This window comes from Macrotis lagotis, chromosome X (assembly GCF_037893015.1).
Source record: "Macrotis lagotis isolate mMagLag1 chromosome X, bilby.v1.9.chrom.fasta, whole genome shotgun sequence".
Taxonomy (NCBI): domain Eukaryota; kingdom Metazoa; phylum Chordata; class Mammalia; order Peramelemorphia; family Peramelidae; genus Macrotis; species Macrotis lagotis.
In genome coordinates this window covers 353,068,103-353,093,062 of record NC_133666.1, presented here as the reverse complement: position 1 = coordinate 353,093,062, position 24,960 = coordinate 353,068,103, and the positions used below count along the sequence as shown (strand labels likewise).

The 24,960-nt window shown below is 33.9% G+C and overlaps 1 protein-coding gene across 1 annotated transcript in view; it reads left to right on the top strand.

Annotated features, from left to right (window-relative positions):
* Positions 1 to 1,123: 1,123 nt before the first annotated feature.
* Positions 1,124 to 24,960, top strand: part of ANKH (ANKH inorganic pyrophosphate transport regulator) — a gene marked incomplete at its 5' end in the record, with an annotated part of 78,265 nt that continues 54,428 nt past the window's right edge. The window contains 4 exons of the mRNA XM_074203392.1: positions 1,124 to 1,370; positions 12,121 to 12,239; positions 15,297 to 15,380; positions 22,845 to 23,015. Coding sequence (XP_074059493.1) covers positions 1,124 to 1,370; positions 12,121 to 12,239; positions 15,297 to 15,380; positions 22,845 to 23,015 — 621 coding nt within the window. The remainder of the gene's footprint in view (positions 1,371 to 12,120; positions 12,240 to 15,296; positions 15,381 to 22,844; positions 23,016 to 24,960) is intronic.

The window sequence follows — 24,960 nt, the reverse complement described above, 5'->3', positions numbered from 1 at the left end:
AATAGGGTACCATTTTTCATATTTCGCCTTTAAGCCATAGAGGATATGCACAAAGTGATAAAGGGATTACGTCCAGAATTGTGAAAGACTGGGAACAAAATGTTCATGGATGTGTGGGTTTTGTTCTAAACTAGATGTATTTGGACATACATCAGAAAATTAAATTGGTTGACTCTCAAGTCCTTATAGGTATATTTTGATGCATAACAAGAATCAGCCCACTCACCCAGTCTTTCCCTTGTTATTACAAATGTTGTCATCAAAGTTTCTAAGTTTTCAGATTGATTTTAGGGTGACTAGACATAAGGGAAGATTTGATAAAATGAAAAATCAGTCACATAGGAAAGTGTTTCATGACAAGTTGTGTGTGGTTTTAAGAAATGAAAATGAGAGCCTTCTAGTAGAATTTTTAAGCTACTATTTAAAGCAAATTAAAGAAAATTGGAAGTAAAAATGAATATATCACATTAGTTATCTGAATAGCTTTGTCTGGAAGATGATGCTGAATTGCAATAGCTACCAAGAATTCCTACCTTTGATTATTCGTTGGGAGACTTGGTCAACTCAGTCTTGGAAGCAGCACTAGTCATGGGGTCAACAGGCATTTATTGAAGTGCCTACTTTAAGGAGACTTGCACTTGGTTCTCAGTTCTGCAACTTTCACTTCTTAATGACTGTGGGACAAAACCATAATTTTCACCATTCCTAGAGTGAAACTCTATCCACTAATTCTTATCAGCAACTTGAAAACCAAGGTATCTCAGATCCTATCAATTGAAAAGATTTCATGTGTGGTCCAACCAATGGACATTGTCTACTCTCTGAACACCAGCCCAGTTAGATTCATGGAGACTCATCACAATTTTGGTCCTAAAAACCATCTAGAATTCTAAAGTATAAAAGAGTTGAAAGCTGAGCCAATAGAGGGAATGCGCAACAAAATTGTGCATTCTTGATCCCTTAAACATGTAATTGATCAAATGAAAAATTGAGATTCACAGAGTGGTAATATATAACACTAAATTGTCTCTATAAGAACATGGTCAAAGTTTTATTTTAGAAATTGAATTTACTTTGAATTCAAGTTATGTATCTATCTAAACCTGTTGTATTCATTGTTTGATTTTCTTTATTTGTTCCCCCATCTTTGCAGGCTTTGAACCGAGGTATCGCTGCTGTAAAGGAGGATGCAGTCGAAATGCTGGCCAGCTATGGATTGGCCTATTCCCTGATGAAATTTTTCACAGGACCCATGAGTGACTTTAAGAATGTGGGTCTGGTGTTTGTGAACAGCAAACGAGATAGGACCAAAGCTGTTCTGTGCATGGTGGTGGCTGGTGCCATAGCTGCTATTTTTCATACTTTGATAGGTAAGATGCTACTGGTTCACTTCACAATGCATTCATACTATACATAGCTCCTCTTTCCTTAAACTTTATTTTAACATACTTATAGTATATGTATGTGTGTGTGCATCATCTGATTTAATATGCAAGTAATAAATTTCACACATGATAATAAATGATAAATATAAATAAAATAATGAATATCACATTCTTTCATGTAAATTTAATTGCTAAGTAGAAATTGTATTCATCTCCAAAGTTATCACAAAATTCTAGACACAAAAACCCTTTCTTTTCTCTGCAAACTTGTGATTCCTATTCAGCTTTTCTATTGGTCCTTAGTGTATCAATAAGATAATTAGTACCTCTGTGACTTCATATTTATCCTCACCTAGGACTGACACTAGTTGGTGTTAACAAAATCACAAGTTCTTTTGTTTGAAATATTGGTAACTGGTTAAAGCAAGCGCGTCTTGTTAATTTCACATGGTATCTAGGTATAGAACAAGTTTAATCATGTAAAATTTTTTCTTTTGTATAAGGCATTGACAATAATAGACATGGAAACATTTATATCTATTAAAGCTTACTTGTAGAATATAAGAAAATCATTTTAGAACTCAAGGGGGGTGCAGGGAAGGCAAGGTACCTTGCAAGTCCAGTCTGAATAGTGCAACAGAATCACCAAAAAAAAAAATTAATGCGATTTTATACTGTAATAAGAGAGGTGTAAGGTCCAGACTATAGTAGGAAATAGTCCCTCTATGGTCTTTTCCCCACCAAACTACTACTGTAGTATTGAATTAACTTCTAAGCACAATTATAGGAAAGATACTGAGGCACTGGAAAACGTTCATAGAAGGGTTACTAGTATGTGAGAGACTTTATCAATCTGTATGAGAATGAATTGAAGGAAATGGTCATATATATGTATTTAGTCTAAGAGAACAACAGCAAGATTTGAGAGGGGCTAATTTTGCTAAACAAGAATATTTCAAGTGCTGTCATATGAGAGAGGTGTTAGATTTTGTCAGAGGAGAGGTGTACGACTGAGGTGAGAGCAGAAGTTTCAGGAAGGCATATGGAGTTCAATGTAAACAAATAATTTCAAACAATTTGAACTATCTAAGAGCACTAATCGGTTACCTTAAAGGAAAATGGATTCTCTGTCCCTTGAAATCTTTAGACTAAGACGATGCTTATCTGTTATTATGTGAAGAGGATTCTTTGTCAGTATGGGTTGTTCTAGGGTGACTCTGGAAACCTCTTCCAGCTCCAAGGACATGTGACAAACAGCCCTCTTATGGTCTTTGTATAGCATTATATACATCACTGTGCCTGCCTGATTGTTCTGCAAGTTAACCAAGCCTTGGTCTATCAAGGTCTTGATGATAAGAGCTTTACTCTTGTTGGCTTCTTGGGAAGTGATAAAACCCCTAAAGACATGATTCCTAAAATCCTTGGCTTTAATCCAGTTCCATTCATTCAACAAAGAAATTGATTGGCACATCTATGAAACCCCATTGACCACAAAGACCTGTGACTAACACTTTACAAATCCATTGTTTACTGCAAAATTGGCATTGATTTAGGTAGGAACTGTGAATAAGAATTATGAGTATGGAGACAGCGGTTTCCCCTGAGCTGTTTACAATGCATTATGAGTAGTGTGTCTAAAGCATACAATGCCACTTCTTTATGGTAAATCTTTCTTATTATTCTTTTTTAATGTGCCATTGCTCCTGTGACAAGGACAGCATGCAAGACAGCGTGCAGCTTTTCTTATTGCCTAGCAAATATCCAATAAAGTTTCCAGTGCTATTTACACTCACGAGCTCTTGGCAGAAAAGTTGCCTACTTCTTTGGTCCCCTGCCCAAGCCTCCATATATGTGTCCTAAATTCTCAATGGAATCAGTGTTTGCACATATATGTACGACTTCCTGATTTAGTGATATCTAGGATTTGCATTTCAGTTTCTTCAGATAATCTTGGGCCTTTTCCCAAAAAGTATTTAAATTTCAGAACATAAAAGAACTCTTTTGTCTTTTATGTTTGAGCTCTGAAATACATGCACCAATTATTCCTCTCTTTTTCTTTCTTCAAATAAGTATGTGGAACTGATTCAGCAGAAGTCTGAGCCTGTTTATCAGAAAATCATACCAAGAATTTCTAGGTGCTATCCCACTGAAGATAGAAGAAAATTGTTGCCTTTTAAGAAAAGTTATTTCCATAAAATAATTTTGTTCTTTAAAATTTGGTTTCATTTTCAAACATATAATATATGAAAAGATAATGAATTTAATAATTTAACTGAAAGAGAAAAGATCCTGCATCATATTAAAGGCTATCCCATGGATTTGTTTTTAATCATAAAAGATATTATGAGTCTTTTTTTAATAAAAATGGAAACAGCATCAGCTTCCTTTTTAGAATAACCATTTTCATTAAATATGCTAGTGAAGGAGAGCTATAGCACTAATAATACAAAATATTGGATAACTTAAAATCTACTTAAATTTAGTTAAAGAATGCATCCAGTCATTTGAGGCTACTGCAAATTTATTGTCATAATTAGATTTTTGCTTGGGCTGATACTAAAATGAGTTTGCATTCCCTCGGGACCAACTTTTTGGGTGATCCACATAGGGGACAAGACTAATGTTGAAAAACTAATTTTTAAATAACCAAATAACTAAGAGGATCCATCAGTATAGTCACATTAGAACACTTGAAAAATTCCTACAAGAGGAATTTCTTGATTCTATGATTCTCTTATTTAGGCTAGACTGTTTGAAATCTTTTTTTTTCTTTTCCTTAAAGAAAAGAAGCAGGTCTAGCACCTAGGATTTCATCTGTGTGAAAGATTTCCTGTGTAGAAATTCCCTCCTCTACAGATTGGCAGCTGGTTTGCAATATAATCTAAGCCATTTGCCTTGGAAACCAAAAGATGACAGGGTTTATCCATGGTCACAAAGCCAGAAAGTCCTAGTTCTAAGGCTGACTCACCACTACAAAACTTCGGTGCTTCTAGTTAGACTTTTCTTTATAGAATCTTGTTCAAGCCTTCTGTCTAATTTTTAAAGATTTCCCATGTAAATGTAATAGTACAATTGCACTGAACAGTGCTTTCCATGCTTTTTCTCTAATTTTTCACCCAGAATTATGTCCATTACTCGAATAGAGTTTACTTTTTCTAAATGAAATCACACATTGTAAATGAAACAGGTTTTCTCTGCTGTGATCTTAATGATTCAGATACCTAGCATTTTTTATTATGTTTTTAAAGGTAGATAGAACTCTGTTTCTAACTCTTTCATCTTAATGGATAGTCTCTTCTCTTTCTCCTTTATTTTTGCTTTCCTGTTCATTCTCTACATTTCTCTACTTTCTGCCTACCCTTTGAGGACTAGTTGGACTTTGTCAAATTGATGCCCTTCTGAAAACATGAAGAAAATAGGGTTTTTTTTTTCCTTCCAAGGCTTCTAAGTTTTAGGCATAATATATGCATGCGCTGGTTAAATATGTGCCAAAGTGAGTTTTATAAAGACTTAACCATAATTAAAAGGAAGACATCAGGCTTTTATTTATTTATTTTTTATTATTTAAGTGACACTATGCCAAGTGCTTTACAAAGAGCCTCTTAATCCTAGAAAGTCAGAGCAATTATCATCTCCATTTTATGGTTGAGGAAGCTGAGGGTACATGACCTGTCCAGGATCACATAATTAGTAAGTGTTTGGGGTCATATTTGAACTCAGATCTTCCTGCCTTTATTGACATAGCTGTCTCTGTAAATGATGTGTAGGTTGGACAGAGCTTTCTGAAACAGGGCAAAGCCAACAAAAGACAGAAAGTAGAATGGAATGATGACTGTGGAAGATTTGTTCAGACTCACAGGGCTCACCTTAAAGAATTTGACCTTTTTTGTCCTTATTGTGAGAATCCATACAGAGCTGGGTTTTATAAATAAGAAAGACCTGAATTTAAATCCATTGTCTGTGGGTTCATCACATCACCAATCCTTCAGCATCCTTGATAACTTTCTGTCTATGAGTTACAGAATAGTTGCTGATCTATATCAGTAGGTGAAATTTCTTCCCCCAGAGTCCCCTATATAGATGAAATCACAGGTCTAGAAATTAATAATATTTATTATAGCTTTACTATATCTATTTACCAAGCTGTCTAGAGCATCTTACCTATTATTGGTGACAGTGTCTTGCATTGACACCAAAGTGTAAGACTTCTTTTCCCTAAACCTTAGATTTCCTCTTCTTCCCTACACCTCTCTTGTCATCCCTTGATAGTCTATTTTTCCCTCTTTCTTTCTCCTGAAGAGACCCCTTTGACTTAAAAATTTAATGGAAGACTATGATAACATGAGCCCCTTCATATTCAGAAAGTCTTTGAGACTGAATGTTACAAAATTAGCAGGTTTGCAAATTCCTGTATACTGACTGGGGCAGGTAGGTGATATAGTGGATAAAGTGCTAGACCTAGAGTCAGGAATATTCATCTTTCTGAATTCAATCTGGTCTTGAACACTGTCTCCATGACCCTGGGCAAGTCACTTATCTCTCTTTGCCTCAGTTTCCTCATTTGTCACATGAGCTAGAAAAGGAAATGCAAAACATTTCAGTATCTTTGTCAAGAAAGCCCTAAATGGGGTCATGAAGAGTCAGAAATGACTGAAAGGACTTAACCAGTATATTGAGAAGTGAAAGATAAATGAATTGGAGGTAGAAACTATTTCCCTTCATTTTACACCTTCCAGAATTAACCCTTCCCTAGCTGATTTAAGGAGTGGTGATTTTAAAAATAGATTATATTTTAAGGATTCAAACTCTGATTCTTGCCATTTATACCTATCAACACAGTAACAATTGCACATACCACTCTGTATCTGGCTACTATTTCGGGAAGTGCTATTTGCCCTCATTGCATATTCCACTTGAGTTTTCATAGCTTGTACGTAGTTGTCTGCTTACAACTTGATAAAGAATTAGAGGAAATATTAGTAGGAAATCATTTGGCTTCTTTAATTAAGCTTGCCAGGGGAAATGTGCTGAGGGAGAAGATAGAAGCTTTGTACCAGTTAGCAGGTCAAGTGAGTCAACCTTGAGTTTCATTTCTCAGGGACAGTGAAAATCTAGAGTGTGAGAGCTCACTGTGAGCAGGGACTATTTCTAGGTTTCTATATATAGGCCCTTATAAAGTGCTTTGCACACAGTAAGCATTAGTAAATGCTTGCTGAATTGAATTGGTTACTAGGGAACCTAAGGTTTACCTGAATGAAGTGGTACAGTCCTGAAAAACAGGGCTGTAAGTCCTAAAATGTTTATTGGATCACAAATGAAAGAAAAAATTAGTAAGAAAGACAGGCAGACAAGAAAAATATGATAGGGACCTATGGTGCATGTCTCAGATTGTTTTCTATAACCTTCATTATCATTCAACCAATATCACTGTGGAATTTAAAAAAAAATAAGAAAAAACTCTAGAGACTTGCTGCTTAAAGCTGTAAGTTATAAATGAAGGTGATTCTGGCTTATTGAAGACTACAGCTAACCAGAAAAGACTGTGGGTCTGAAGACCATGGATTTAGATTATCTACATTCAAAATCATTTTTCAACAGTTTGACCACAAGGTGAAGACTTTTGTAGTCATAACCATTCTCTGAGTATTCATTAAGTAACATAAATGTAGTGATCTACATGAAATTAAAGGTACATATGTACACACACACATATACACACATATTTGCATGTATATTTATGTGTGTATCATGCATTGTATGTGTGTAGATATATGTACATTTATATACACACATGTGTGTATATGTATTTGCATGGATATGTTCTATGTAATACTTATAGGCAGTCTGTTCTCATTTAGGATGATGGTCTAGATATAGGTGTCATTCCCATTGTTTAGTTTGCTATATCTATAAATGACATAGGAAACTTCCTGACCTACTACTTATTTTGATGAAAGAAATTCAGTCTATCTTTGTTTAGGATTCTTTTTCAAGGACTATTTTTTTTTTGTTAACATTTTATTTGTTTTCCATTTATATACAATAGTAATATCTACCTATCATTTTTGTAAGGTTTTGAATTTTACAATTTTAACCCCACCCTCCCTTCCCTCCCCCCCAGAAGGCTGTCTGATAGTCTTTATATTGTTTCCATGCTATACATTGATGTAAATTGAATGTGTTGTAAGAGAAGAGTAAACATAAACCTCCTTCCACCCCCCCCCCAAGAAGATGAGAAACCTCAAGAATAGAGAGAGAGAGAGAGAGAAAATGTACTTCAGTCTGAGTTCAGATTCCAATGACTCTGTCTCTGGGGTGAGTTGCCTTCTTTATCATAAGTCCACCAGAGAAATTGCTTAGATATTTTCCCCACAGTTGCTATTACTAGCCCTACCTCCACTCTATTCCTCCCTACTCTCGTTTATTCTACTATCTCTCTCTCTCTCTTCATCCTGGCCCTGCCCAAAAGTATGTTGAATCTGATTATCCTCTCCCTCAATCTTCCCTCTCTTCTATCACTTTCCCCCCCCTTCCCTCCCTCCATTCCCCCTTATCCTGTCCCTTTCTTCTCATTTTTCTCTAGGGTAAGATAGATTTCCTCACCCTATTAAGTGAATATGTTATTTCCTTTCTGAACTATTTCTGATGAAAATGAAAGCTCACTCATAAGGATTAAATTTTTTAATGTGATCATACCAAACTATGAAAGTTTAGCCCCCTTTCTTACTCAATATACTATACCTAGATTTTTATGAACCATTAGATTACAGAATAACCATCCAAATTCTATTCAGTTCATATAGTCTACCTATTTCCAGTTCTCTGCTTTTATATTGTAGCCGTTTTTGTTCATTACTTATAAAACATGTACCAAAATCATTTACAGGGCTAATTGAACAATTTGGCACAATTTAATCTAACTGGGTAAGGAAACTGAATTTAAAAGCTTTTAGATGGTTCCTAAGATGTGAATTAAAGAATAAATTTAGCATCTGGGTAAAATATTATTTCACTTATTTCATAATTGGCTAACCAGTACATCACATAAAGATAATGCTCTATTTTTATAGTGCAAATAAAAATATTTTTCTGGAAGATTTTAAATTTTTTGTTATTGTACCTACATGATATGACTTCCTATTATAATGGAGAGTCTGAATGAAATTGCTGTTGGCTGAATATTTGTACATCTGGGAAATATTATCAATAAAAAATTAAATTTGACCTGCAACAAAGACTACTTAATATGATTTAGAGACTTATGTTTTTTTTTTCTTTTTACACTCTGTAGGGCCATAAATGTTGACTAACATGTGCTTCAATTGGACATTTGTTTTTTCTTAGGCAATTATACTACATTTCCCAGTCCTTTATCTAGATTACTAAAATTATTCTCTGCATCTACCTAAGAATTTTTCATCATATCCAGCTAATCCAATGTAGCTTTTTAAAGCCATTTTTAACTTAGGTGTTTTAGAACTGTTATATAACTTTTAGTGTGAGTTTTTTTTTTATATTCACTTATGATCCTCTTGGCCTTGTACCCACACTAATTTAAGATTTACTAGTCATAGGTCAATGATCCTGGAACAGAACTTTTTTTTTTAACCTCCAGTTCCTTACAAACTTCCTTTCATATACTGTGTACTTAATAAGTATTTGTTAAACTGACTTGAATTATTATTAGAAACGTCATCATATGACACAGGAAGACTTGATTTTATCCTTTCATTGACTCAGCTTTAAAAGGACTAGATGTCATTGACTTTATTTTGGCAGAGGAAAATTTCATTGTCTCTTTAAAGATGATTAAATTTTAACCCTATTTTCTGTAAGTCATGTTCTTTGTACATTTTTAAAATATGTCCTAGAAGACTAAGCATTTGCATAGTGTAACACACAGATGAATTATGGTATATGCACATGTCCCATTTCACAAGTAGAAAAAACAGCCCATTCAGTGAGAGGAACTGTCAACCCTGCTGCAAATATGGTGAAAGAGATCTTTGAAAGAAATACATTAGCAATACATATGTGAAATCAGCACCACTTATCCTGCCCAGAAAGAGAAAACAAAATGATGGAAGAGCTTGAAAGAGCTTAAGTTTTTTGAATGGTAAGATAGTCACTGAGAACTTTGCTTACTTAAATTATTTTCTGGCTTGCCTAAAGTCAAAGCTAGCAATCATAGTAGTTTTGAGTGGCCTTAAAAGTCTCTTTCCATTTAGGATCATGAGATCGTAAATTTAAAACAGAAAGGAATCTTAGAAATCTACTTCTGTTTTATAGATATGGAGAGACCCAGAATAGATAAATCACTGTACTTGGAGTCAGGAAGCTGAGTTCAGCCTCAGACATTTACTAGTTTTGTGATCATGGGCAAGTCATTTACCTTCTGTCTGCCTCAGTTTACTCATGTATAAAATAGAGATGATAATACCACCTACCCTCGATGGTTGTTCATGAGGATAAAATGAAGTAATATTTATAAAGGACTTCACTAAACCTTGAAGCACCACCATGTAAATGCCAGCAATTAGACCATGGTCATACATGTAACAACTGACAGAACCAGGATTAGAAGGTAGGTTCTCCAGACCTCAAAGCCATCACCATCTCCACTTAATTTTTTGAGAAACCCCAGCTGACTTCCTAGAGATAGATAATCAAGCTTATCTGCAAATAGACTGATTATGGGCCAAGTCATAGAATCAATTTAAATTTGTTTCCCAAAATCTTTTTCAAACTTCATTCAAAATCTTTTAATCTCTAAAATATATAGATTCAGAAAATAGTTTCTGAAGAACTGTCTCACTGATACAAACTTATAGAGTTGAAGTTGTAAGCTACTGCTAAGGCAGCCTAGGTGAGAAATTGTTAAATATGCTCTGTATACAGATTAGTTTAAAAATTTTACCCTTGCCAATCCCTCACATTAGAAATAAGTAATGGGTGGGAGGAAACCAAAAGTTGGAATATAGATCTTGCCTTATGAGGAAACCTGGGAAGGCAAGGGCAAAAACCAAGAGTAAGGCTAATCACAGAGACGCTTTGTGGAGCCAAACATGGTGATCAAATTCTTTCTCTTCCACTATCCTATGTAGAGAATTCAGGACTTCTAGGAACCAAAAACTCTTCATTGCCTAGCTCCAGCCTATCATAATGGTCCTATAAGGTATCATTCCCCTTCTTGTAGACTACCATCCATCCAAGCTGGCTTTTTGCTATTGCTCATCACATTCTTCTCCCTTCCCTTTGTTTTTGCATGGGTTGTTCCCCTGCCTTGCATACCCTTCTCATCTCCACTTCTGAGGAGTGGGGGTGGGGGGTGGGGTGATGGTGCTGATGGTCAGTCACTTTTCCATCCTGCTTGACTCTTAATGACTTTTTCTGGTATTTTCTTGACAAAGATACTGAAGTGGTTTGTCATTTCTTTCTCCAACTCATTTTACAGGTAAGAAAACTGAGGCAAACAGGATTAAATGTCTTGTTCAGGATCACAAACTAGTGTTAGAGATCAGATTTGAATTAAGGAAAACATTTCCTGAGTCCAGGCTCTCTCCACTGCACCACCTCAGCTCAGTTGCCATTTACTCAGCCTTTCTCACTACTAGTGACTTCTTTACTCCAACAAAATTACATTTTTAAAATTTTGTGCATATTTTATATTTATTTTGGATATACTCTACTTATTAGAAGATATACTGTCCCTTCCATACAATGTAAACTCCTTGAGTATAGAGAATGGTTTTTTTAAACCTTTTATTGTCAATGCTAAAAATATAGGAAGCAATTAACAAATGAGTGTTGATTTGTCATAAGAACTTAAATATTATTGACTTTAATCTTTAAGTTTCCAAGATTCAAATATCTTCCTCTGGCAACTAGAAGGAAGGGTTCAATTCTGAGAAAATAGTAGCTGAGAGGAGCTATCTGTAGGGATTGACTACCAAGTTAACCTGAGCCCCAGAGATTCTGTACAAAACCTTATAGGGATTAGCTTCAATACCAAGATGAATAGGGACAATTAAAATGAAGAGTTCCATCAATCTATGCATAGGATTAGATTTAGAACATGAATTGAAAAGAGAAAAGTTGTAGATTAGAGGAAAAGCTACACGGAGTCAGATGCAACTATTTTCAGGAGCAGTATAAATGTTTAAAGTTTAAAGAAAGTTACCTCCTTTATGTTTTTCCTACTGTACTAGTGTTAGAATACCCACATAGTGTTATATTAGGAAGTGCTACTCTGTTATGAATAATCACATTTTTACAAATAAAGGAATCCTCTAAAACTATCCACAAAAATATACATATATATGTAATTGAGTATATGTGTGTATATATGTATATTTATATATATATATGTATATGTATATATATACATATGTATATACATATATCATGAAAAATGTTTGAAGTCAAACTGACCTATATAATGAAAAGGAAATTGATTTTTCTTCAATGTTGCCTATGTCTGCCTGTCTCTCTCTCTCTTCATATGTGTGTGTGTGTATTTATTTATTTAAAAAAGTGGATGAAGCACTCACATTGAAGTCAGGAAGTCCTGGGTTTGAGTCCTACCTCCTAAACTTGCTAGTTGTAGCTTCTCTGTAAAAGAAAGTAATATCAACACAGGGTTATTGTGAGGTTGAAAGGGAGTAACGTGTGAAATACTTTGCTGACTTAAAGTGCCTCCAAGCATTAATGATAACCTTGCCTTGTATTCTTGCAGCTTACAGTGACTTAGGCTACTACATTATTAATAAACTGCACCATGTGGATGAATCAGTGGGAAATAAAACTCGAAGAGCTTTCCTTTATCTTGCTGCCTTCCCTTTTATGGATGCCATGGTGAGTGAAGAAAACATTTCACTTTTAACCAAGTTTTCATATCCTTTCATTTTATGCTTTGCATCTCACATGTGAGTAAAAGAATAAAAAAAGATTTTTTTCCTGGTTCTGAAGTATGTGCAAACAACCAGAAGGAGCTTTTCAAATATTCTTAGGTTCAAAGGATCAGAGATGTATTCTTCTAATGTGGTTAAACACAAATACCCTTCTTTTAGCTCAGGAAATCACTTGCAGCTAAGGTGAACTGGTAGAGATGCCATCACTTCAGTAATTAGCTTTACTATATTTAGTATAGTACTCATCATCTTGACAGCTCAAGCTTTCCATGTCATCATACTGGCAAGTTTTTCCATGAAATTTTATATGTAGATTTATATATTATACATAGTTAGACATAAAATATTACAGATAGCACAGAATCATGGAAAAGAAAGTCACTGGAAATTACTTCTGAAAATAATCTCTTCTTTTATTAGGCTAAAACTTAATTTAAATGAGCATTACAAATAATTTTTTAAATCACAGAAGCTACAAAATGTGTACTAATACCCATAATATTTACCCTGTATCTTAAAAGTCTTAATATTCTGAATCAGATATAAGTGTCTATTACTTGTAAAGGTCTGGTGCTAGAGATCTTTTTACATTTCAGAAAATTATTTAATTTGAGGTCAGGTAGAATCTCTGTGTCTATGTTACTATACATGACTCCTTTATATTAAAATATTTCTGCTTCTTGAGCACATTCAGTTCAGTTGTGGTAAACTAACTCTGTATAACCCTTTAGGCTTTTCAATGGGATATAAAACCTCTACCATAAGAATTACAGCATCTGGATATGTTTTTATGTGAGATTTAAAATGTATTCATTCCAACAGTTGATGTATTTTCATCAAAAATTGGATTGAATTCACTGAGCAGTATTCCATGGCATCTAAATTTATCTAGAACCAGTATGCCTTCCAAGCACTGACGTACTCCCACCAACGTTCATTAAGTATATCCTTTGTGGTCTTCAAAGAGTTAAAGTCTTGCATTAGTGGCATTGGAGAAAAAGTGTGCCCTTAATAGAATTATAATGAATATCATCAAATTCACATTTAAAATGAAGGCTTCTTACCCACAAATGAAATGCAATGCAACTGTCCAATGAATTCAAATCTAGTGGGATGATTTGATAGCAGAAATGCATTTGAAGATCTTAATGATCCAACCTTCCAGTTCTCTATGCCTTTTTTTCCTCAGCTATAAAAGTGTTTTTCTAAGGGAAAAGGACATAACAACAGATTAATAGTAGCATAGTATTTTTTCCGTCTTCATATACACATACTCAGGAGAATACAACATGGCTGAGCAAAGCTGCTATTAATAGTAACTTTTTTAAAAAGGCCTACAAAAAGTACAGTGAACTTCTCCTCTTGTGGCTTTAATATATTTGTTGAGGAGACAATGTTTGAAAAACCACAAAACTTATTAATCATACCAATAGTTTTCAGTCCACCCAACAAGACCACAAGATGTTATTCATAGCTGTGAATTCTGGGAGCATCTCTTTTAACACTTGTAATCCCACAACCTGTATTTTCCAAGAGAGGATTTCAGCTAAAGAAAAACAGAATGACTAGTATAGGCAAGCATACACAAAAATCAGGAAATGGGAGTCAAGTATGTAATGATTTTCACCTTGCTTAACTATGAAAATATTAGATTTTTTAAGTATGGGTTCAAATCTCCCAGTGACTAAGTCTAAAGAGAATCCAATCCTACAGAGAACTATGGCCCTTGACCAACTTTCACACAAAGGGTTTTGGTTTATAGTACCACAGTTCTACCTTCCCTTAAAGATGCTGGCATTCAGATGCAGAGTCTGGGCTGTGCTGGAACTTGCAGCCAAGAGACTGAAAGACTCCCTACTAATCAGTAAATAAGAATGTACAAGAATTGTAATTATAAAGAACTAAATTAAAGAGTCCTGATTATAGCATAGCTTTATATAAAATTCAGATTCTTCCTCTTAATATTCTTATTTAAGAAAATCAGTTCCTTGCCCAAGAGAGTGAATAACATTCTTGCTGATGTTTTTGATTACCTTTATAAGCATTCCCCAATAAAAATTACTTAAGATTTCAGAGTCTGCAATTGCATTATTAGACTAAGCAAGTAACATTGGTTACTAGGTTTTTATGAGTCATTTAGACAGGAGAGAGCATAGCCTGACCTACTAACCAAAACATAAAAAAACAAAAATTTTTAATTGTTTTTAGCAGTTCTAATGCCGATTCATTGTTCATCTGTCCACTAAGAAACTGAAGGTGTCAGTCACCAAGTTAATTCTTTCTAAAATTTGCTTTCACTTGAAATATATAAGTAATTGTGTAAAGATGATATTAATATCATCAGGGTTATAAGCTCTTCAAGAAAGGGTCTACCTTTTCTACTTTCTTTGTATTCCCCCCCCATCCTTCTTTCCCATAAAGTTTTGTATTTTGAGCAACTCTCCATATGCAGTACATGGTGTGCAATCAATAAATGTTATTCAGCAGCTCTCTTAGTTTTTCTATTTTCACTTCTTTTGAGTAGTGAAGATCTGGCCATTATATAAGTCTTGACACTTAAATAATTTCCTTACCTGTTTGTTTATTGTATTGAAATTCTAATTTGATAAGTAGGAATATTTGTAAACCATAAATTAAATATGAAAATATCTTATTATTAGGTTCATGTTTCCAGAAAGTAGGAGCAGTTTCCCTAAGAGAATAGAGTACTAAACTTAGCCTTGGGAAGAAAGACCTGGATTTAGATCCTGCCTTTGATGCTATGTGACTTAACCTTCCCCGTTCCTGAGATGACTTCTAGAGCACATCTAATAAACTGAAGATTTGTGAAATTGATAGAATTCCCACACCAGAGTTTCCCATCCTGATAAAATCACAGACCCCTCATAAAGTCACAAATTTTGAAAAAATAGAAAATGATTGGGAAAACCCACAATTAAGATATGCATGAAGATGTCTTTCCAGTTGGATATTCACATTGGTTTCTTCTCTTTTCTGGCAGGCATGGACTCATGCTGGCATTCTCTTGAAACACAAATACAGTTTTCTGGTGGGATGTGCCTCAATTTCAGATGTCATAGCTCAGGTAATGAAGTCACTATACTGTTCTACCCTTTCTCTATTGATCTTATTTGATGTGATTAAGGGGATATGCCTAATGAAGGCCATTTCTGATATTCCAGGATAGCTAAGGCCTGAATGAATTCCATCCTTCCATATTTAGTCAATGATGAAAGTATTCTTATTCAAGGGCTAAATGACATGAGATCTGAAAGAGCTGAGACTTATAAAGATGTGACTGTAAAATGAGGTGTGATTTACAAATAATGGGACTGATTCCATAAACTCCACATATCCATTTTGTCTCTTTATGGTTTCAATTCATGCATTTTCCATGGGTAAAAGTTAAGAACTATGTATTTGGTTTTTAGTTGCTATCAAAATTAAATTATAGACCAAGAAATAGAGGCCTAATATTTTGAAAGAATGATCTTATAATAGTATAGTAAAAACCTATTTATCAGCTCTTAATTATACATGTTTTTGAAGGAGAAAATTTCAGTGAATGAAATTAGGAAACAACTGTAGCATTTTATTTGCTTTTATTTAACCTTGAAATTTATGTACTTTTCCTAAATGTTTTGGGTTCGTGGGTTACTTCAATATAAAGAAGGGGAAAGGAAGAGGCATTTTTTTAGATATTATCTCAGTTGATCCTTACCAACATGGTACATTGATAGTCAAAAGCAGTGAGAAGAAGAAGAAGGAATAAACATAGATGATCTCCAGAGTCAATTTATACTCACATAACTACAAATTGCCTTACTTAATATAGGAAACACAATGTTTGTTGAATGCTTTTTTGCATGAATTTTTATTAAAACTAGTTTCTAATAAGTTGTATTTAGCTAATGGTCTTCATAAAATGAGTTTTTTCAAACAAATAAGATTAAATACCATGTTTTTCTTCCATTTTTTTGTACTGGTTTCAGGATCACTGCTTAGGTTTAAACATAAAGACCATTTCTCTATTATAAGTGAAATTTAAAAATATTTAAATCAAGCTAAAACTTTGAATTTAATTTTTGTTATCATTGATTTAAAAAATAAAAAATATATTTCAAGAATATTTTTCTTAAATATTAATTTCCAATCTTGTTTCCATAATACATTACCATACTGCCATAGACAACAGTTCAGTAGTTTAAAAGAATCAGAAAATAATCCTGGTTCTTTGTACAATTTTTTAAGAAGCCTGCCTCTGTTCCTTCCCCTTCTCTTCACAATTGCACCTTTTTGTCATGGGTGGTTTCTTAATAATCATCTACGTTGGCCAGAGTCAGAGTCAGGATGGTAGAGATAAGTCAGGGATTCACCTGAGCACTTCCAAATTCCCATCTAAACAATTTTAAATAATGTCTCAAAATGAATTCAGGAGCATCAGAACCCACAGAAAGATGAGTTCAGTTAGGAAAGGTCTGTCACACTGGGATAGAGTATGGCTCAGTCCAGTACAGACCTTGGGAGTTACTGAATCTGCAGGTACAGCTCCTGGAACTCTCAGCCCACAGCTGGTAAGGGGGTTTAGACCACTGGTCAGAAGGAGATTGCAAGGGTTCCTTTGCTAGCACTGGGGGTAGGACTCTGATCCATTGCCCTTACATGAGGCTAAGTTGAAGTCCTGGATCAGAGTCCTGGATGGGGAGGAGCATTAGCATTACAGAGCAATAGAATGGGGAACCTAATCATTGTTAAATGTGGAAGAGTGCTCATGGTCACTCATAGATCAAAACACAGGTCAAACACATCTCTCCTAAAACCATACCACTTTGGAAGAACTGAAAACTCCCATATTTAACTCTGAAAATAGCCACACAAAAAACCTGAAACTTAGATGGTGCTCCCCCCTCAGCCCTGAGAACAGAGCCCAATTTTAACATCAAGTTTAAAGTCAATAAATGAGCTCAAAATGAGCAAACAACAAAAAAATAACCTGACCATATAAATTTATTATGATGATAGGGAAGCTCAAAACAAAAATTCAGAAGACAACAGGTAAAATCAAAGCTGCTACATCCAAAGCTTTAAAGAAAGTTGTGAATTGATCTCAGGAACAAAAGAATTCTTTGAAAAGCTCAAAAAAGGATTTTAACTTTCAAATAAGAGAGATCAAGGAAACGGGAAAAGAAATGAGAGTTATGCCAGAAATTATTTTAAAAGTCTTAAACAATTTTATAAAGGAGGCACAGAAAATAGTGAAGACACCACCCACTCACATACATTTTATTATACAATGACTAGTCATCTTTCTTTTGTGATGTTCTTCATTTTTAACTAGTTGGTATAGTACTCTGTCTATTCCTTGTCCTATTCACTATTTAGAGCTATTTAGGAAGTTCACATTGATGTAAGACTCACTGATGGTTGAATATAAACATGTCATAATATTTAAATAGGTGTTTTAGCATTTTTAAACTTTTTGCAGTTAACTTTTGTCTCCATTTTTTCCTTCTCAATCAAGTTCTCTCCTTAATCAGTGTAAGAAATATAATATCTCAGTCAGAAGATAGTTTACAGTTGCTATTATTTATTTATTTATTTATTATGGTATTTATATGTCCTTAGTCATATTTTACTATTTTAGAAAATACTTCTTTTTTTTATTCCCCAGTAGTCTGAGACTTTTTTAGACCTTCAATTATTTTAAACCTAAATTTATCTAATTACTATAGTTTCTTTTCCTAAAAATCCCATGATTCATAAAAGTCACCAAAAACAAATGAGGCTTTGAACATTAAACAGGAGGTAAGAAGCTGTGATATAATTGGAGTTTTGTTGTTAAGTTTAGTAAGGGCTACAGTGAAACCACTGAGCAGGTTTAAACATTGGATTTTACAAAGATTATAAATTATATCTAAATAACAAGTCATTGAAGCTAATTTGAGAAATAATGGTAGGATGCATTGTATTACTATAGAACAATCATATTATTGCAGCTTTCTTTGTTCAGTGACCTCCCTCATCTTCTCTGGTCCTAATTAAACTAAAACTCAGAAGAATGTATAACTATTTTTTTGTCTCAGTATAATTTTCTTATATTTCTCTATTCTTTCCATTTATATCTCAAAATTATACCATGTCTAGCTTCTTGTATGTGAACCAGACCAGTTAGCAAATTCATTTATTAGGGTCCTGCCTACCATTCTGCTGAAATAATCTAATCTTTCATGAAAATTTCTATTGCCTTAATTGTTTTTTTAATTTTCATAAATATGTTAATATTTTCCTGTACCTTAAAACAAAGAATAATATTGTCTATAATCTATCACATTATTGTCTTTAAAAATAGAAAGCTATAAGAAAAACTCTGATTAATTAGTTTGTTATTGTTGCCTTACTGTAGACAATTCAGATATATTCTGTCTTCATGAGGTCTATATAGGACTCATTTCAGTTCAACAATTAATTATTATATTATTATAACATTATTTATAGCAGATTACAAAGTGTGTGACCCTTATAGGATAACTTACCATGTTGTTGAACTTTCCAGTTTCCTCCATGTTCTAATCCTTTTTGGGTCAAACAATTTAAAAAGTAATTTTCTTATTGTAGACCTTTGGCAAAGCTCATATATATAAGTGATTATGAGCATAGAAATGTTATAATAACAAAGAATTCTCTGCTGAATTCATTGACAATGACCTACTCTTCAAAAGTGGTCAGTTCAGTAAGAGTTCATCTTTCCAATACAACAAATCTTTTAAAATTCATAATTTCTGTCTTTGGTTAATAAGAAATTATTCTTACCCTTCTTGTTTTTCCTTATAGAATTTTTCAAGATCATTCATTTAAGCTCATCACATTTATTTATGTTTGTCTCATATCCCATGCCCCCAGTATTCTGTTCCCCAAATACATAAGGAACAGGGACCATGTACTTTTTTTTTTGTCTTTGTAACCCCAGTGGCTAGAACAATGCTTTGCATTTGTACTTTTTGAAACAAAAAAAATAAGTTATGGGAAGTGTTTAGTTAAAAGAAACAAGCTTGGTCTCAATTACTATTAATATTGACTCCTTGTGTGGTCATATTATTTGAATTCACACTGCCTGTTCCATTGTTTTGGAAGCAATGATCACTATCAAATAGTGACTTCAAATACATACAAGCCTTTTCAAGGGTTTCTTTATTCACATTAATTGTGACTCATATAATTTATTGAATAGGCATGGAGAGATCGAAGTTAGGAGCATACTTTTTAAAAAACTTTCCTTCATATTGAAGATAAAACTTCAAGTACTAGCTTCAGCCTAAGTCTTCTGCTCCAAGAACCATGCCCCTTCTCCATGTCTCCTTTGAATGCCATAGCTAAGCCTTCCTTTTATGTTCCACTTCCAGGCTCTCCTTTTCACTCCTAAACCCCTGATAAACTTCATGTTCAGATCCTTAAGTCCTATGTAGTACTGAGGATACTCTTCACTGCATCCCTTGATTCTTAAAATCCTCACTCTTTCCTCTATCTGTTTTTACAGGCTGTGTGTATCCTTTTAAAATTTCTGGGTATGACTCAAGTCCATCTTCCAGTTCAAACATCTTAATAGTCTCATTGTTCTGTGGTCCAAGAGGGAATACTTGTTCTCTGAACTATACATCCCAGTGTGCTAGTCAGTTTTCAAATTCCTATTATGGTAGGATGCTAAAGATCTTAAAGGAAAAGGAAAAAAGACTTGTGGGACAGTTTATGAGAAGACATGAAAGCAACAGATAAAATGCAAAGTTTAGTCAACAATCCATTTAGGCTGGATTATAGAATGTGAAAATATGGCTAGAAAGGCAAGATGTAGATGTCCTTAAATTATAGCCTGAATGGTTTTTATTTATTTTAGTATTTTTATCCTAAAAGCAGTAGATAGCTACTAGAAATTTTTGAGCAGAGGCACAACTTGACCAGGCCTCTCTATCTAAGGAAAACCATTTTGGTAGCTATGTAGAGGATATATTGGAAAGATTAAAAGGTAATTACAGTAGTCCAGATGACAAGTGATAAGAGCCTGAATGAAGGTGTTACTTTTGTGAGTGAAGAAAAAGAGTTATATAGATTCCATTTTGAATAATTGATTGGTTATGAGGTATATGATAGAAGATTCAAAGATTGCTCCAAGATTACAACATAGTTAACTGGAAAAATAGTGGTGCCTTCAGTAGAGAGTTTGGAGGAGGGTTTGAATTTTGGGGGATGGCACATGAGTTCCTATTTTAGACATATTAAACTTGTGATTTATATAGGACATCTGGTGAAAATCTCAGTTGAAATGAGATCAGTCTATATAGAAGTAACTTAGTCTTTGGGGGCTGATGAGAGCTCCTAAAAAGAGAAGAATCCAGGGCAAAACCTCAGGCAACTTCTATGCTTAGGGCAAGAAAGAGGGATGATGAATTAACAAAGGACACCAAGAAGGAGCAGCTAGATGAAAGTAGTGTCATGGAAGCCAAGGACAGGGCAGAAATAATGTTAGGCTTCAGAACTCATTTATCAGGCATCTTTAAAGCTGTCTTAGTTTTTCTTTTGATCTATTATATATATATATATATATATATATATATATATATATATATGCTATTATATATTATATATGTGTATATGAAACATTGTAAGTGCCTCAGGAATATTAACATTAATCATATGAACTGGGTTTTCTCAACTCATGGAACCTAACCCAGGGTCAGGTCTTTTGTGAGTGATCCAGGAAATAATAAGATTAACAGATTTCCATTAGATAAAGTTTTCTTGGAGTCAGAAGACAAACAACACATTTTTGTATATCCAGTGGAAGTTCTTCCAAAAGTCTTTATCTAAGTGTTTTGTGGTTTACAATTCATGGTTTATTATTAGTTTCTACTTGAATGCCACAAATTTGGGGGAACATTTTTATTATGTCCAGTGGCAAAATGAGCATTGCTCAGTGTGTATAATAAAGCACTCCTCTGCCATGGTACACAGTCAGTGTTTGTCCCCTAGGAAGATGTTTTCCATCACCACCATGCTCTAGCTCGTGCCTTTGTCCCTCATTTCTCTAGGGCATCTGTGGCAAGTTTGATCCCATTCATTGAGTCTTAGAAAGGCAATACTGGTGCCAAGTCTGTCCAGACTGCAAAAAAAAAAAAAAAAGTCACTTTTTGAACAGTAGTGTTTATTATCATTGTTTCTGTGAGAAGTGCTCAGATCAGATGTCTTTTCTATGTCTTCATTTGATTTCTTAATTATTCTCCAGTTTCTTCATAGCTACAAATGCCCTGGTATCACGAACCATACCCTTTTTCAAAGTTCCTCTTTTTTTCTTTTAATTATAATATGCTTATGGTAACTAGGATTAGCATGCAATGTTTTTCTTTGGGTCAAAATCACAAAGTTGTCTAGTATCTATATTTTATGGACTCTTTTTAAAAAATTAACATGTTAGGGAGCAGATAGGTGGTGCAATAGATAAAGCACTGACCCTGGAGTTAGAGGGACCTGAGTTCAAATGTGATCTCAGACACTTGAAACATATTCAAGTCACTTAACCCTATTGCCCCACGAAGAATAAAATAAAATAAGAATGAGAATTTTTCAAGTTGATGCTGCCCTTTCTTGATTATACTGGTTACTGTCACACTCTTAGAATCTCATGGTTTAATGGTACTCATTCAGTATATTCATTGAATGCTGTTTATGTTCATGGCATTGCAAAGAGCTTTGTAAACCCTAAAATGTATTTAAATGTTAGCTATTTTATATCTTACTATCATTATTTATGAACTAAAAAAAAATCATTAAAATTTTACAGGTTCACTAGTCAGCTCAACCAGTACTTCACCTTTCTCACTTTAGGATCGAACTACTTTGTTTTCATGTGATATTTTCAGTGAGCTCCATCTGTTTGGCTCTCTTATTTTAATGATAATGTCTTACTATTATTATTATTAATTATTATTATTATGTCCATGGCCTCATTAATGGGAATTATTTAACTTTCTTTCTGGAAAGTTTCCCAGATTTGGCCTCCCCCTAACATTATATATTTGTTCCAAATGGTTGCTGGTCTTGGTGAGAGAGATCTGGGGGTGAGGAGAGGACACTGTATTTTTGACCAGCTAAAACTTCTCATGCAACTTTAAGCAGAGGCAATTTATAACACTTATTATGTTGACATATCACAATTCTATCCAAATTTACATTAATGAGAAGAATAATTGCATACTCTATTTGGAGTTAATTAATTCTTTGGTACATACTGAGAATTTTAACTCTTATTCTGAAGACTTGCCTTGAGATAATTTCAATATTGTATCCAGCACAAAGACTGATATACTCTCGCTTTATATTCTACCTGTCTAACCCTAAGTTAAAAGGGGGTTATCTAAACAAGACTCCCTAGTTTCAGCTCTGTTTGTATCAAAGTTAAGGTTTTCTTTCAGTGAAATATCTATTTTTGAGATCAAATAGAAATTCTGTTTATTTTAATTTTTTTCTCTTGACTTATTCTTGTTTTTTCCTAATTTCTTAGGTTGTTTTTGTAGCCATTTTGCTTCATAGTCACCTAGAATGCAGAGAGCCACTTCTCATTCCAATCCTTTCTTTGTATATGGGAGCCCTTGTCCGCTGTACCACCCTCTGCCTGGGTTACTACAGGAATATTCACGACATCATCCCAGATAGCAGTGGACCTGAACTAGGGGTATGTTTTGATGATCTTGTGTTATGGTGACCTACAATTTCACTAATATTTCTGCCATCATGTTACAACAAAATAATAATTGTTTTAATTCTACCCCTTTAGATATGAAGACTCCAGATAGCAAACAAACTTATGCCTTGATCACCATAAGGACATTTGGTATTATTATTATTATAGCTCATGTTTCCATAGTGCTTTAAGATTTGTTCCTTGCTTTTACCAGTAATAAATAAATAATAGATAGTAAAGCACTATGTAAATATGACTGAGACATAGCCAATAGAAGACATCATTATCTTCAAGAAAAACTAGTATAACTCCATATATTAAGCTTAGTGACAAGAAACAGTGATTAATAAATACTTATTGACTGATTAGTTGAACTCCCACTGACAAAGTTAAGAAAATAGATAAGAGTCATGGACAGAATATGATCTATATTATTGGAGCAAATGCCCATCTTGATGAGCTCATAACACAGAGCCACTTCAAGTATTAGACTATTTAAGGGTGATAAAGTGTTCTCTTTAGTCAGTATTTAATAACAAGTATTTAATAAATTTCTGCTTGGGGCCATGAACCATGCTTAAACTCTGGGGAAGAATACAAAGAAATGCAAAAAATAATCTCTGTTCACAGCACTCTGATTCCTGCAGTCAGTAAGAAGATAAAGTCAAATGCTGAGTGATATTCATGTGGAAGAATAATTAGTAGTATGATCAGTATCAGTATCTCTGTTTATCCTTATGTTTTAAAGATTCATTTTATATTTGAAGAAGTAAAATATGCCATCATTGAAGTTATTAGTGCCTACATGGAAGTAGTGTAGAATGAGGTGGCACATATCTTGAATCTCTCAGCAGGGGCACAGGCTAGATCAAGGCCTTCCAGTTGTTGCAAACACTATACCAAAATACTATGGGAGTTAAAGAAGGAGTTATGATCCCTACCCTCAAGAAACTTAAAATTTCTGGAGTAGTTGTTCAAGATCAATTTACATGAAATATTCAAAGGACAAATCTAGCAGTATTTGGTGACATTTAAAATTTTAATTTTAATTTTAAAATTCCCTACTAGAGAGATATTAGTATGAGTTGTTTAAGAAGGTTCAGTGATTTAAGTGAGATATGTACTGACCTTTGAAGGTTAGATAGAATATAATCAAATAGTGTAGTCTTATAAGTATGCCAACAAATAATGGGTCTTCTCAATTGAAACATAAATAGAATGCCAGTTTCTAAGGAAGTTAGTTCATAGTTTGGTTTAAAAATGCTGGACTCATAGTATAATTAATACTATGAAAGAAGTTATAAAAATACTTCATAAAATATTATCATTCTCTGGTATAGTATAGAATGTCATACCACAAAACATGGAAGGGCCTAATTAATGATCTTGACCACTTGGTCAACTTAGACATCAGTATGGAAACTTTTGATAACATCACATTAGTTACTCTTATCAAGATAGTCAAATTAAAGTTAACTTTTCAGTAATCTATCCATTACTGTAATTCACTTAGAAGCAGAAAAAATAATTGTTCTAAAATGTTTGATAAAGGGCAGTACCTAGACAGTGATTATGTCACTTATTCTCCGGAGAAAACAAGCAAAAAGCTACAAAAATGGGCATCCTAGAACAATGGGGGAATTCCTTATTTTGAGACTCAGTGGCTATCTAATAAGTAATAGCATTTGCTTTCAACCTGCATTCTCTTGGGTTCTGAATAATTCTAGTTGCTCCTATTAGATATCTGAAGTTGGAAATCTGCGTCTTCTTTACCAATAGTTTCCATAATCAGGTTAAGGTTTTAGTTCTTTGACAGTACTCACTAAAAATAAATTAAACCCCAAAATACCCTTTATTGTAATGTTCTCTCTCCTCTGATATAGTTACTGGCCAGACAGTCCCATCATTAAACAGAGACCAGTGTCAGACTTAATCT